This window comes from Meleagris gallopavo, chromosome 3 (assembly GCF_000146605.3).
Source record: "Meleagris gallopavo isolate NT-WF06-2002-E0010 breed Aviagen turkey brand Nicholas breeding stock chromosome 3, Turkey_5.1, whole genome shotgun sequence".
NCBI classification, from domain to species: Eukaryota; Metazoa; Chordata; class Aves; order Galliformes; family Phasianidae; genus Meleagris; species Meleagris gallopavo.
The window spans coordinates 47,627,779-47,643,657 of NC_015013.2; the positions used below are offsets into that span (position 1 = coordinate 47,627,779).

Below are 15,879 nucleotides of genomic sequence, written 5' to 3' on the forward strand. Positions count from 1 at the left end.
AAAGAAGTGTTTACCTGTGTTCAGACTGAATTTCATAATATCAGATTTGGGGGATAGAGCATCCGTGCACTAGCTGTAGTCTATCTATCAAAGGTCCCACTCCCACTGGGAATAAGGTTAACATATTCAGCACTGCAGCTACTTGTGCTAACTAGCCAGCTTACTCCTGTCACAGTATTTCATTTTTTGAATAGAAACCACAAACTGAGCTAAAGCTAAACAGAGGTGAATCAGAGAGGCAGAAATATGGCACACTAGAACACCTAGTGGTACTACGGGGGAAGTCATCCATGGGTAAAAAATTATCTTCAGAATGACTAGCCAGATTTTACATTTGGATACAGAGTTTAAGGTCATAGCCATATCCATTATCATTTCCAAGCCAGTGTATGCTTGCAGCAGGAAAGTAACTCAAGGAAAAGAAAAAAAAAATCCTACAGAGGCTAGTAAATAAAACGCTGTCTTATTACATTTCTGAACTATTAATTGTCAAAGGTCAATGAAGTATTCTGGAAGAGTATTACTATGTTTGCCTCAATCTTACTTTTTTTTTTTTTTTTTTTTTAGGTCTCTGTTTTGGCCAGTGTAAGGGATAGGTGGCTGCCAGCTCTTTATATTGTTCCTGAGTAGCACAGAAAATTTTTGTTCAAGAGGAGGGGAAAAAAAAAAAAGACTTTTTTTCTAGTGCACTCCACTGGAATGGCCCTTTTCTCTTCATATCACATTTGTCTCTAACAGGTCTTCAAAATTCTAACATAAAATATGTGCATTTTTCAGTGTATGCTTTACATGTGGGCATACATAAATAGAACATACATGTGTATGCAGTATCTTTCAGTTCCTTCATTCTTCTGTTTGTTGTTCTAATCTGTTTACCAACTTCAATTTTGTGATTCATTCTACAATAATCTCACTTGACTTGTAGTAACAGAAGAAAACTTCCCTGAGATAAATCAACCGAATGAACTTTGTATTTAAAGATATCAGGTGTTCACTGCATTGGTGTTCTCAACCAGCTGTTCATTACAGTGATTTTCTTCTACATTAAGTTTTCTTTTCTTTTCCTTCTCAGACACTGTAACCAATACACAGACTGCAGAAATAAGCAGATCTTTTTTGAGACAGTTAGCAACAGGGTCAAAGATCAAAATCACAGCATTCATAATGATTGCATGGCTGGCTGAAAATAGGAAGAGAAAGGAAAGCAAGGTATTAGCCAATCAGTTACTACTTAATATTGCTGCTTCATCTAGCTGGGTTTTTATTGATTTTGGTCCACATGCTAACTTTCTTCCTTTTTAATTTTCACAAACTGGATTTCATGTCACTGGAATCACGAGCAACAACAAGGGGACTTTGAGTCATCTGAAACATAAGCAAACCCTACACATTCTTTGTAGGGACTAGGGAAAAAATGGTACCAAAGAATATTTGCTTTAAATTCTGTTGAACTCTGGATGCCTACTGTCCAGACATCTATAACTAAGCTCCTTGTTACAGGCTGTCTCCATACTTGGTTAATAGAAACAGGTGCTTTTGGGAGAGCAATACATCTGGTATCTTTCTTACAGTGAAAAAAAAAAAATAAATCACACCCTAAACGCACGTCTTTCTTTGCTTTTATATAGAGACTAAAAGCTAATATCTGCCACTCCATGTGCTTCTTCTATGTTCTATTCTAATCAGGCCCCTCTGTACCCAACTATTTTGTATGTGTTTTATACTAAGTAAACTGCAAGACTGTCCAACTCCTGGAGGTTGTGATCCTATGTGTAATATTTACATAGAACTTCACACACAGTTAATTCTCAGGCCTTTATAGTTTGTCTTAAGGACTGCACAAATAGAGAAATACATTTTAAAAAAAGCTAAACTTACCATGACCTGGTGAGAAAACATCATCCACAGAGTTTAGGCATAACACTGGAATGCCTACAGACTTCAGCTTGCGACATGGGCTGGCATCTTCGTAGTAATCATCAATTGTACGGTAGCCAAACATGACTGAAGTGAACTGTCTATCGAATTCTCTAACAGTTCTAGCCTAAAGTACAGAATTATGGGACAGGGAATTATGTCAGCATTTGGAAAACACCATCAAAATAAAGTGAAAGTTTTTTGCATTTTTGCATACCTTCATCACGAGATCCATATCAAATAATTTCTCCAGCATTTGTCGATGCCTAGAGAGAAAGGAATAAAAATTGTAGGGTTATATGAACAGATGTAGAAGCCCTGTGGTCCATAGGTACATTTGTATAGACAACAACTCCCTATCAAGAACATGCCTGTTTTTAATTTTATCATATGAAAAATCTGCTTGTGGAAATCAAGAACATAAGAATCATTCATTTCAATGCAGACACATCCAGAACAAGGTCAAAATCTACATTAGTCATAAGAAGCTGAAGTTCAGAGAATTAAATATTTGAAATATAAAATACAACCTAATTTTACAAAACAAAGGATGAACTAATTCTCTCCACATTTCTGCAATCAAAGCTGACTTAAAAGAATTAGTATATATAATACATGTATGTAAGTATACAACTCAAACTCTATATGTGCAGGTGTCTAAAAAATTAAATTGATTAATTCCATAAATCCAGAAGTATGTTAGTCTTCTGCTGACAGAGAAATGTAGTCACATTGATGACAATTTTTCTTGCAAAGATCCCTTTGATTTCAAAGCCCATAGAAAAGTGCATACAGGACAACTTTGTGAAATGTTGTTACAGCATTAATTTTGCCAGTGTTATTGTACCTGCTTTAGACCTTACGCTAACATCCTTCCATCTTGACAAATAGTTTAGAAGACAACTCACCTGCTGATAGAGGATTGTAGACAAGTAGTCAAGTAATAGTTGAAAAGAAGCCAGTTTAGCGGCTTCTCCAGAGATTCTACAGATTCAAAAACATTCCAACCCGCAGAGAAAATTGCAGCTGCCATTAAAGGGGTGTCTCTGCCAGTTTTGCCCAGGTAATTTAAAAGAAGCATGCTACAAACAGAAATGAAAAACAGAAACACATATACTATCAAGTTGTTTGCTTCAATCTAAAGCAAATATAACAATCAGGCACCTTTTTGTCTGCTTTTCCTTTCATTATGAGCCTTACAGTTGTGCCTAATACTTCTAAAAAGTAGTCAATGTTATCAATATATGACTCATGAAATTTGCTTTCTCTCTCTACATTCAGAAAGGAACCGAGTGCATCGTGTGGGATATAGGTAGAAGTGCTTTTAAAAATAAAGATATCTGTACCAGTCTTATTTATATCACTGAAGGGGAGGAAAACGTCAAGCAAATATACCTTACTCATGGAACAGGTATTCTTGACTGTTAGTAGGTTTTACAATTTTACAACTCTTAGACTTTCTGAACCAGTAAATCTAATCAGTCTGCATGATAAATGCACCCCTGGCACACTTGCATCATTATGAAACTGTCTTTGGAATTGAATGTAATGCCTTTACCCCACTTCAGACACATGAGAGAACATGTTTTCTTTAACAGAAAGCACATAAAGAATGAAGTGATAGATAATTAGTAAAACTAACAAATCATGACCCAAACAAATAGTATAAATCTTGCCTTTCTGACCAATTGCAACTTACAGTCTGTACTGCTGATGTTTAATTGAGTGGGAAAAAGGGGAGACTTCATGAGTACCTGACTCTTCAGATGCTGAAAAATTAAATCAGCAAGAAGATAGTAAAAGAAAAATAACAACTGTTTTACTTGACTGCCTCTTGATACCCCAAGGTTTCCAAGCAGCATTTTAACATCAAGTCTTGAAGTCAGAACATTAGAAGCTCCACAAATTCACGTAGCTTCCTGGATCACCAACAGTCTATACCTTGGCTTCATCTGTTGTACTGTAGGAGACAGCAGCCTATAGCAATGACAGTGCGAATCAGCCTGCCATCACAGACAATTTATCCCTGCACACTACCACCAAATCGCAGGATAGCAGTACAGAAGGGAGATGTAGGTTCCTGCCTACTCACCAGTTGGTAGGAACAAGCAGGAAAAGAATAACTAACAGTGCTTGGGAATGTGTGCCTGCAAACTACTCAAGTTAAACCCAACGAGGAAAGCTGTCTGTGACACATATAGGATCTAGGTAGTGTGTGCTCCCCCTTACTCACAGAAAAGGAGGAACTTATGATCCATGGGTCTATATACTCCAAGAAGAAAAATGAGCCATAAACCAATTAAAAATGTTGCAGTAGCAGAAGAAACCACTTCTAACAGAATTTACAGAACATGTGTAGGGGAGAGAAGGTTTAGGAATATTTATGTTAGAAAACAAAATCCCTTTCCAAAGTAATATGTACCAAAGATCAGATGATCATTTACATTTATACCTTTGTGAAGTGAATGTCTATTTTTCTTTTCAAATGGGCAAATATGTCCTATGTAACTTAACTGGAAATTCAGAAAAAATTGAAAAAAGATAAATAATTAAAAATATTGTAAGATTTGGAAAAGTGGATGATATTCACAATATGCTCCTGATGAAATCTCTGCTCCTGCTTAATTTTAAACATGTGAGTGCTCCAATTAATTTTGAAGTATGGAGATAGTCCCCATGTGGACTTCTGATCGAGTTTAAAAAAATACTCTGAAGGTGGAAGGCGGGGCGGGTGGGGAGTTGGCTGCCAAGGAGATACAGTCATTGCACAAGCATGCAGGAGATGCTGTATGGAATACCTGGCATTCAGCTGGAATTGGAACTGGGAAGGAACATGCAGAACAGGAAGGGCTTCCCTAAGTACACTGGTAACAAAAGAAATGCTCAGAACAGCATCCACTCCTTACCCCTCAACAGTGAAACCAAGCGAAACTATGGAGAATGGCAGGTGCAAAAAGACAAAGCTGCCATCCTGAGTGCCCTCAACAGAAGGCAAGCAGATCATTCAAGCACACTGTGACCTTGATAAATCCAGTCTCATTCTTATCCTTTGTGTGACTGGAAATGGCTTTCAGAGGATCTCCTCAAAGAATGAAGCTGACCAACCTGTATTCTGCCCTGGACCAACTACTCAACAGAACAGGGGATCTTATGACAAAACATTTGTAAAACGTCAAGAGTACCTTTTATTTTCTGTCTCTACTGCTGAAGTTAAGTCTGTTCTCAGACCTACTAGGTCCCTTTGCCTAGTGACAGAATATGGGAGACTGTAGTGTTACTTATGGAAGAGGAAGACTGGGTGAGGACTCAGTTATGCAAACCAGACATATATGGGATGAAGCATGGTGCACCAAAGCTCCAGAAGGAGGGAGCCAAGATCTCTGTGAAATTGCTATCACTTTTGAAATGTTGCAGCAACTATAAGATATTCCTGATGCCTGGAAAAAAGTACATGTCACAAACTCTGCAAAAACAGGAGGAGGAAATACAGGCTGGTCAGCCCAAATTTGGCACTCTCATTTGGATGCCACTTCCAAGCATGTGAAAATCAGAAAGTGATTGCTAACAGCCAAACAGCCAAGGACAAAGCATGCCTGACTGTCTGCTCTAATAAGCTGACCACTTTTGAAGATTATAGGAAAGGAAAGAACGTTGCTTACTTTGACTTTAACAGGGCTTTTGACAGTGTTCCATGGTCTCCATACAGCCAGTGGAGAGACAGAGTATTTGTAGGTGACCTGCAGTGTGGTGGAAAACTGGCTTATACTACTAGGTTCAGATGGCTGTGATCACGAAGGTAAAATCCACAACTGAAGGAGTTGGATCTGTTAGTTATGTTCCTCTGGGATCAATACTGGGGCTGATACCGCATAACACCTGCATTAACAACTGCATAATGAGATGAACTACAACCTTGGTGGGCTTGCAGGCAAAACTATGCAGAGTGGCAGGTGCAAAAAGACAAAGCTGCCGTCCTGAGTGCCCTCAACAGGCTGTAGAAATGGACTGGCAGACACTTTGTGAAGTTCAGCAAAGGCAAATACAAAGTCTTACACCTAAGACAGATTCATGACTGGAGAAAGAGTGGCACTGCTGAAAAAGACTGGGCAAGCCAAACACAGATCAGCAATACACCCTGGCAGCAATGAAGATTAACAATATGCTGTTCTACGTTAGTACAAGCAAAACAAGCAGGTCTAGGCAAGTGATTATTTCCCTGTACTTGGCACTTGGGTGGTAGTACCTGGAGTAGTGGGCCCAATTCTGGACTTTCCAGAAAGACTGATACTGACAAACTGAAGAGGTCCATATTTCTTTATCCTGAATACACTGACCAAATTTCAACAGCAACAATGGAAAAACATTGGTCCAACTGATTTAAAAGGCTTCCAAGTTCCTGATTTTATTAATAACTACAATGCCCATATTTATCCCAAAAACCCATATTTATCCCAAAGCTCTTACAAGTCATTAGTAGATTAATGTCAATGTACAGGTCTGTTATCTGCCCACTGTCCATAAAACTCATGACAAAGAAGTCTCAGTTTCCACTGTGCCTGCCATATTTCTAAGGGAAGCTCTCTTCTCCTCCAGTTTTTGTTCAAGAGGCTGTCTGAACATTTTTCCTACTTTCTAGCAGTGATTTTTCTAGCAACTGTTCTATCACTATCTGTTCTAACTATGCTTTTTGGACACAAACCAGAACACAGCAAGTCTTAACACCACATGCTAAAATCAACTCATGCTGGCTTCAGTAACAATGCTACTACTCGCTTTTGAGCGAGACAGAGCAGATACCCACATCTCTTCCAGCACAACCTACCCACACTGCAGAGCCCAGGCAGACTGAAAATCTATTTAAAACCAGTAAATTCCAGAGACTGTTAAGAAAGATGTTTTAGACAGGTACATTAGTTCTAGTTTCTATTTTGTATTCCTTTGTTCCAAAGGTGGTTTTCATAGCTTCCACAAATTGTATAGCCCACCTGTTTCTCTGTCAATCTATCAGTGTTCCCTGTTTGTCCCTCTGTTCTCCTCCCCACCATCTTTTGAACACTGGCCACTTTCTGCCTTACCTGACACAGAGCTAAAAGCCTCAAGGAAGTTAAGCTTCTAAGAGTCTTCTGAATATTCACAAGTACAGACAGACCAAAATTAGTTGCAGTAAGTATTGCAGAATAATTACAATTTACAATCGTGCTGTAACAGTCTTATTAAGATCACAGATAAGCTGAGACTTCTGTTACATAATACCTTACCCTCCCATAGAAACACCTGCTGCCATGAAGGGAGCTGAGGGGTGCAAGTTGTGTATGTGATGAATAACTGCCTCCAAATCCTCCGTGTTAGCTGCGCAGTAAGTCCTTGGAGTCTGTAAGGAGTCATAGGGAAAAATGCCACCATAAGCTTTTATATCAACCTTTAAGGACAAAGCAAACTGTACAGTGGGGCATTTATATAACAAGATAAATTTAACACTTATCCTGAAAGTGCACTAAATAGCAAACAGAAACCCAAGCATTTCAGGAGGAGGCGGAGGAAGAAGACACTTGCTATCATTACAAAATAAAATAAGTAATAAGGATGTTCACTACCTGCAACTATCAAATCATTAGGTGAAATCTGACCACAGAGTCACTAGCTAAACTAGATAAAACTAGACAAGCACCAGTATTTTTAAGATATCCTAAGGAAGTGAAAACACATCATAAAGGCTATAATTTACTAATAAAAAATAGCCATAATGACAATTTGACCATCACCATCCACATTCAAATGCCAAAGAAAATACTAAATTTCAAGTTCTGTCAGCTCAAACTTGTAAGGTAGACTATATTTAGATTCTATACACAATATGAGCAGATAAATAAAAATTCAGTACTGCAGTTTACCCACTTTACTACCATACTCCATTAACAAAAGCAATGGAACACATATATTATATTCCTTCTCTATCTACTAGCTGCAGCTCTTCAGATCTTGAACTGGAATGTGGAATGCCTCCCATTGCCATCACTGGTATTTGGATACTCCCCTCCCTGCTTACCTGAAGGTAGGAATAAGCCTGGCTTTTGAGCCTCGCCTGCATAGACAACTACCACAGGTCACAACCTGAAGACTTTGTGGAGCAGAGTAAGAGAGATAAATACTTATGGGAATAGTAGGAGTCACAGTGGTGGTTTTTTTTGGTTTGGTTGGTTTTTGTTGTTGTTTTTCTAATGGTGCTCTCTAGATTTCTTCAACAGCAAGAGAGATTTTAACTCTGCAGTTGTTACTAAACGTGTTAGTGACCTTGACTTAACTTAAGGTAGTGGCTAGTCTGCCAGAATTCAGTACAAACATTAAAACTAACTGTAAAAGTATTCTATTTTAAATTAACTGATTTTATTTTTGTTGCTTGAAGCAACATTGTATTTTAAGGTGGTTTTTTTTTCTCTGTTTTGTTGCTGTTATAAACTGTTTTCGGTTAAACAGCTTGGATATTTGTGGACAATTTTTTTAAGTTTAATTAGAAGAAGCTAATTACTTAAAGTACATTTAACATGAATATTAAAATATTGAAGTAAGAGATTAAAAAAAAAGGAGAGAAAACTAAATCTGGATAATTAAAGCTGAAGATGTTTTCTATTTATGTTGCATTTCCAATTCTCATCCACATGAATCACTGTGCCCTTTATTACATCCTATTAATTATAAATGGTGTGAATGTATCTTATTTTAATTAAGTTGTCAAGTTTACAAGGAAAAATAAATTACATTTGGTAACTAAGGTCTAATGTCTTCTAAGTGAAAGTGTATCAGATTAAAAGTTTATAAAACTATAACTAACTAAAGTTATAAAACTATAGTTTATAAAACTACTGAATTTCAGTTAATTCCTGATATTCTTAGCAGGATACCTATTTATTGTACTAAGGTCTTAACTCACATTGGCTGTGATCATTTAGTATTTGATTATTCCATAACAATAATTCACAGTAACTTCTAATTAAAAAAAAAAACAGCTAATTTGTTTAGCTGATTCCCTGTATATCTGTCACATACTGTAAATTTACATCCATCTTTGAAGAGACGAGAAAAATAATTACTTGCATGACTAATTTCCACTGTGCTGCTCAACCATGCTTCAAACTCATTAACTAGGGATTTCATATTGAAGTGAAGAAACTCCCTTGTAGAAAATGTTAGAATTTCAGCTGTTTCGCTTCACAGTAAGAACTTATAATGCTTAAATATGTAAATCCGATTACACTAAATTACACACAATGCACCCAAACAAGAGATCTTTTCTGTTAGTGCTTCAGAAATTCATCAATAAGGACTTTGTGTGTCACAAAACTGCTTTGTACATCCATCTCCAGAAGTATGCAGAAAACTACCCTAACGTGGCAATATTTGCATTGAAATATTTTATCTGATTATGGGAAAACATTCAGAGCTTTTTAAGTTTGAAACCAGGGGATTAAAAAATGCAAAACAATACTGAGTATTATGCATACTCATACCAGCTGCAAAACTCTCAGCAAAACACATATGAAGAAACAAAGCTTATTCAGCAGTATTTCATCACGCCTTGTGCCCAGCTGCAGGAAATGTTTAGCTTCACAATCTTATCATCTGTGGGACTGCCAGTTATTTCTAGGCAAACGTGACATGTATGTCTCAGACACACAGCAAAGCTATTTTGTAGCTGAGTTTGTGTCATAATTGCAGAGAAATACAGAAGACTGCATTTCACTTTTAGACATGGCTATCCATACAAATCTGCTTCATTAATTCAGTAACACATAATGCAGATAAATTTTAACAGCACAACCTTTTAACCACATCAGAATTTAGCTTAAATTGATATTGGCAATTGTAAAAGTAATTACCACTGCTCCTACTCAAAAACAATGTTGTGTCGACCGGTTGGTCTCTGAGATTTAAAATAAAAGTTATATCTGCTCCTGATTGATCTACCAGATGAGATGTTCTTCTCTGCATTTTCAACATACGCTATGAGCTTCTCTGATCTAAATAGGGCCTTACAAATAGACACCGATGGTTACATATATACTGATTACACATGAGAGATGTTTATCTTAACATTCATCCTTACCAGAAGTTCCTCACCAGCAATCCCTCGATTGTTAAAAACCACACATCTGAAAATTGAGAAAGCAAATTCAATTATATAAATTCTTTGTTCGTCTTAAAAAGATAATGTGTACACACAAATGAAAATACATAAAGAATTACAAGCCTATTCTATGCATAAGTTCTGCACATAAATATCCACTGCTCTACAAATGTTGAAATCTGACAAGTGCAGAATGACCTTTATACCAGAACAGGATTTCACTGAAGTCAGTGTGAATGTAAGTGAACACTGTGATTTGTCAGTCTAGGTCAGACTGCAGGATGAGAACTGCATGGCTTACCTGACAACAGTGCATGGATCTTGCTCTGCCTGCACTCAGAGCTGGCCAATTACAGGCTGCAAGTTATGCCAGTGCAGTGCTGAGCCTAAAGCAGTGCTCTGCAAAAGATGCAGATATTCTCCATATCACATCATTTTATGAAATAGCAATAAGTGACCCAAATCAAAACTACAACAGCTGCATCTGCATTTTGTACAAGAACTTGGGGACTTTTTTGTTTTCTTTTTTTTTTTTGTCCTGCACAGCAATATTTCTGCTTTCTCTATGTTGGAGTTGCTGAATTTTCTAACAGTTACATATTACGCTAGAAATATATGCTTTCTTAATAAATCTTATTTTTCTATTGCTTTTCTACCATGTCACTGGGATAACTTAGTAAAATAAAAATACACATTTAGACAGGTTAAAGGCATGTGAAGAAATGAAGAATGAAAAAAACGACTTTGCTATTTTTCAAATGTTGCTGTTTAAAAACAAAATCTAAAGTTCTTCTTTTTAATGCTATATTTTCCTTTGTTAGGTGATCAAATGCAGATTTTTCTTTTGGGACTATTTTAAAAACAATTCTAAGTTGTTGAACTGGGGTCTTTCTTCCTCTAGTGCTGTTTATAAATAAGTTTTGAAGCAATAGTGATTTTAAAAGCAGTTTGAACAGCTAAGAGTGCTGCTGTATTTTTACAATTTATAAAGCAGTCACCCAGATGTCCAAACAGAGACCAAATAGCCAGAAATGAGCACAAACACTCATATATACTTGAAGAACTTCATATTGTCAATACCAGAAGCCAGTCTGCGATTATAAAATGCTACATTTCAAGCAGCGATCTTGGAACAATGACAACGTATTTTAAAGCACAGGTTGCAGGAATATGATTACATAAAGGAATTTACTCATTGACTAATCCATTTATTATACCCAATTCTGACCAGAACCTTAATAACAAAACTAAATTTCACAGTGGCAGTCAAGAGGTGACAAACCTCTTCCTGCAGCATTACCAGTACGAGTGGGTTGGCTTCCCTTTCTGCACTCACAAATTGAAGGCTACTGAATCGGGCAGTTCTGGCATTCAGCAGCTGACCTCCTCCAATGTCTGCTGCCAGCAATCCATCCACACAAGGCTTTGTGAAGCTGAATACAAACCCCTTCTCAAGGAAGTATGAAGGTACACAAGTGCTGATGTGTTTAGGACACGGCAGTAAAGACCTATGCAGACATAGCTTGTGTTCACTGCAATTTCTGGAGCACATCTGTAGATACTAACACAGATTTTTAGAATTTACTGCCCATTACATAATTTGGTGATTATTATTATTATTACCTCTAATACTTTCTTACATAAACTAATTTCCCTAAATCTCATTTACTTCAGAAAGACTCCTCCTGCATACACATATTTGATCTTGCACGCAAAATACAAGTAATGAAATACAACAGTACCTATATCCCAGTGTTTCACTTTGATGGATCATATGAAGAATGTAGGATTCCTTGCTTGTTCCCGTCAGACCAGGCAATAATAGGACTGTAGGTCTTGTGCTGGCATCCGGATAATATAAGCTGTCATTATTATCAAACCAATCCAACGAAATCTGTCCTCCATCTGCTGTTCTAATGAGCTCACTGAAAGGCACATTTTAAGACAACCATGATTAGATTTAAAAATATATGTGTTCTAGTAAGAGTCCTCAAACTGTAAAAATTACCAGGTATGAAATCTACTTTGTTTATTGTGTTTTAACACTAAAAGTACCACCTCAGTATGTTTACAGGTACAACATTCCTAAAGAATCGGACCTCCAGGTGACATGAGTTAGTGCAGTCATGGCACAACTCCAGCGTACAGTCAATGAAGAGCTGACCTTTCATCATTTGCTGTTGATGTAGTGGAAGTTTGGAACTAACTTGGCTTTTGGCACTGCCTCCTATTTTATGTGGGCTTGCCTACTACAGTTTTCTTTTCCTTTGTGTGTCTGAGAACCTTTTGATAGCACTTTGAGCAGCATGCTAAATATCTATCACATGTTTTTTTCCCTCTACTCAAAGAACCTGTGAGTACAACGGATGACACTTTGCTATGTTTTTAACACATGGAACACAGACAGACACTACTCCGTTTTTACAGTATCAGCGAAGCCAGAATTTCACCCTATATCTCTACCAACTTTGCTAGCATGAACTCTTAAAACATGTATCTTAAGAATGTAATAAATATGGTACTATCCCAAGAAGCTAAGCATGCATTAAACAATACAATGATGGTTTCAGTATATATATATATAATTTTTTTTTTAATAGAAACATACAGAATCTTCTGGTAATGAATACATTGTGTGAGGGAGTTAATGTAGAAATTTTTTATTTAATTTAAGCCCTCTTTGCATTTGATTTTTCATTTGAAAATACAGTTTTCAAAGATAGAACTTTCTACGGATTTTTAAAGCTAATCAGCCTTCTTGAACTCACAATGTCAGCTTTGCCCTTTTTCAGTAATAGGCAGTAGATGCAACTCTAGCATGTAATGCCAACACAATCTCAAATGGTGAAATTAAGCTTTGCCCCATGGAACTACATTTCTTTCCTTGCAACAGAGAGTATATAAGCAAGGCTACAAAAAGTGGACATGGCCATGCTACTGAAATGTTTCCTAGTTACTAAAACTAAGGGAAGCTGCTAAATGCTAAATCTATTCTACCATGCAAACAGAGCTGAAACAACTTGTGCTGTGTCCAGGTTCCGGAGCATAAAAGTATTTCTCCTTAGCTCTTGTGCCAAATGCCTCACTTGCCAGACTTAGTCTCACTTCTGTGTGAGAGAGATCAGCTAAGGACAAACAATACATCTAATTTCTTTCCTCTTAGAATTTAGGCATCAAAGAACAAAAGATTAACCTGAGAGGTAAAAGTAACTCTGAAAACTCCAGATGTCTGGAATTTTTGTACTCAGAACTGGGCTGAGAGCAGCCGTGCTATGATTACGGTTGAACATATTGGTTAAATGGACGGAGAGAGTGACAGTATTACCTTTCAAAAATGAAAGCATTCAATTACCAGAATATTTGATGCACCAGATGACTCTGCTGCCATCCAGAGGGATCTCAACAGGATGGAGAAATGGGTTCACAGGAACTGCTTGCAGTTCTACAAAGGGATGTACCAAGTCCTGTACCTGGGGAGAAACAACCCCAGGCACCAGAACATGATGTGAGCCACTCAGCTGGAAGGCAGCTCTGCAAAAAAGGACCCGGGGTCCTGGTGAACACCGAGTGAAGGTGAGTCAGCAGTATGCTCTTGCCACAGAGAAGGCTGATGGTATCTTGGGCTGCACTGGGCAAAGTCTCACCATCAGGTCAAGAGAGGTGATTCTATTCAGCCCTAGTGAGGCCACACCTGGGGTGCTGAGTCCAGTTCTGCGTCCTCCAGCACAAGAGAGACATGGACACACAGCAGAGAGTCCAACAAAGGGCCATGAAGATGCTGGAGAGCCCGAAGCATCTCTCCTGTGAAGACAGGCTAAGAGAGCTGGGCCTGTTCAGTTCAAGGGGGTAGCTTTCAACATGTACAAATACTTGAAGGGAGAGAGCAAAGAGGACAGAGCCAGGCTCTTTTCAGTGGTGCCCTGTGTCAGGACAAGAGGCAATAGGCACAACTGGAACACAGAAGGTTCCCTCTGAACATCAGGAAGCACTTCTGTGCCACGCATGCGATGGAGCACTGGCATAGATTGCAGAATCTCCTCCTTGGAGATCTTCAAAAGCTGCTGGGACAAAGGCCTGGGCAACCTCTAAGTGGGTTAGACCAGATGACCTTCAGAGGTCCCTTTCAACCTCAACCAGTCTGTGAACATATAACCATATCAGTTCCTATACTGACACCAGTATTTCAGTGCTCCAAAACTCTCTGAGCTAGAATAGGGATCCTGACTTTCTAAACTTACTGCGTATTGAGACCAGGACAGAAACAGTATGAAGCTTAGGAGAGAGTTTTAGAGATGAGCATAAAGCAAATGTATGGGCATGAGCTTGAGCAACAATGGTAGCTGTGATTACCCTGAGTAAGGTAACCACTGGCTACACAAACAGTCACTTTCTAGAAGAAAGGCACTTACTTTCTGTACTGTACTTGGGGTCTAGAGGTGATAAAGGGACGCAGGAGTGTCTGCACCCGACCTTCCCAGCACCAAATCGTGGGATAGTAAGTTTCTGTCAGAACAGGACAGTACTCTTCCAGAAAGCGGCAGAAACGTTCATTGCTTGCCACCAGCTGGGGTTTCTAGGAAGAGAGACTACAGTCAGGAATGGGCAGTCAGAGGAAAAATAAATAAATAAGTAGTAAATCAACAAAAGTCTGTTTAAATCCTCTCCCAGAAGATTGATTTCTTTAATATATTTACTTACAATACTTTTTCCTTTTGTAGTGCAGATATAAGTAAACAAAAAAACAAATGGAATGTCAAAATTGTACAACTGAAAAAAAAAAATAAATCACTAAGCATTAAGGATTCCTTACCTATTTCTGACAATACATTATTCCAGCTCTATTTCTACCAGCATCATACCTTTCCCTGAGGAACCAAAAACATAGCATAACACTGCAAGTGAGAAAGACTGTGTAGCATCGATTTTCCTGTATGACGCAGAAATGAAGCTTAACCAGGGATGTGGACTGTGCTCTTGCAGTTCCTATTTTAACCTGGTAGGACACTCCCTCTCCCACCTCACGCTACAGCACGCACTGCATTGGTACTCACCTCTAAAACGCTCTGCATGCAGATATATTTCTCACTGTGAGAATACTTCAATTCCAGTTAATGTGGAAATCGTCACACCAAGTGACTCATACTTTAGCAACCATATTTCTTAAGCTTCCCTTTTACATTGACTCTCCAGCAAGCAGCCAGTAACAGGACAATAACAGAAGATTTGAAAAAAACCACTGCACGCAGAGCAGCAGCAGCAGCGTGTCCTCCTGACCCTTTATTTGCCTCCTCTGACAAAAATAAAGCGTCCTTTTTCTGACGGAGAGGAAGGCAATGTTCTCAGCAATTCTATGGGAGCTCGTGGTGGCGTGCAAGTCTTTACCAGCCTTAAATCTTTGCATATGTGTATTTTCAGTTGGTTAAGCACTCAATGAGGCACTCACTATTACTCCGCAGGGCCGCTTTAGATGGGATCAGACTCATTACACCCAAAGGATGTGTGAAACCACTCAGTGTATCACACAGACATACAAGGGTGGCAGAGCCCCAAAATGCAGCACCAGCAAGTCCAACAGTATTTAAACCGGCACTGAGGGCAGACACAAGGGCAGGGAACTCCTTCATTACCCGTGCTGCTCCTAAACCCCACATCGGAGCGGGGATTCCTCAGTCCCTTCCCGAGCCACCACTCCCCGCCTAACTGCACTGCAAGACAACATCAGGCAAAGCCTGTCACCCCACGTCAGACAAAGTCCAGGCCCCCCCTTCCAGCCCCAGGGCTGCGTTTCGGGCTGCGGGAGGCCGCGCACCCCCTCGCTCCGGGAGGGCCGCGCAGCCAAG

The 15,879-nt window shown here is 38.7% G+C and overlaps 1 protein-coding gene across 1 annotated transcript in view; it reads right to left on the reverse strand.

The window, feature by feature from the left end:
* ABHD3 (abhydrolase domain containing 3) overlaps positions 1–15,879 on the reverse strand; it is a 23,807-nt gene that overhangs the window by 6,940 nt on the left and 988 nt on the right. The window contains exons 2-8 of the mRNA XM_003204993.4: positions 14,449–14,612; positions 11,782–11,964; positions 10,019–10,064; positions 7,176–7,288; positions 2,826–2,999; positions 2,135–2,183; positions 1,879–2,044 (exon numbers count right to left, since the gene is read on the reverse strand). Coding sequence (XP_003205041.1) covers positions 1,879–2,044; positions 2,135–2,183; positions 2,826–2,999; positions 7,176–7,288; positions 10,019–10,064; positions 11,782–11,964; positions 14,449–14,612 — 895 coding nt within the window. The remainder of the gene's footprint in view (positions 1–1,878; positions 2,045–2,134; positions 2,184–2,825; positions 3,000–7,175; positions 7,289–10,018; positions 10,065–11,781; positions 11,965–14,448; positions 14,613–15,879) is intronic.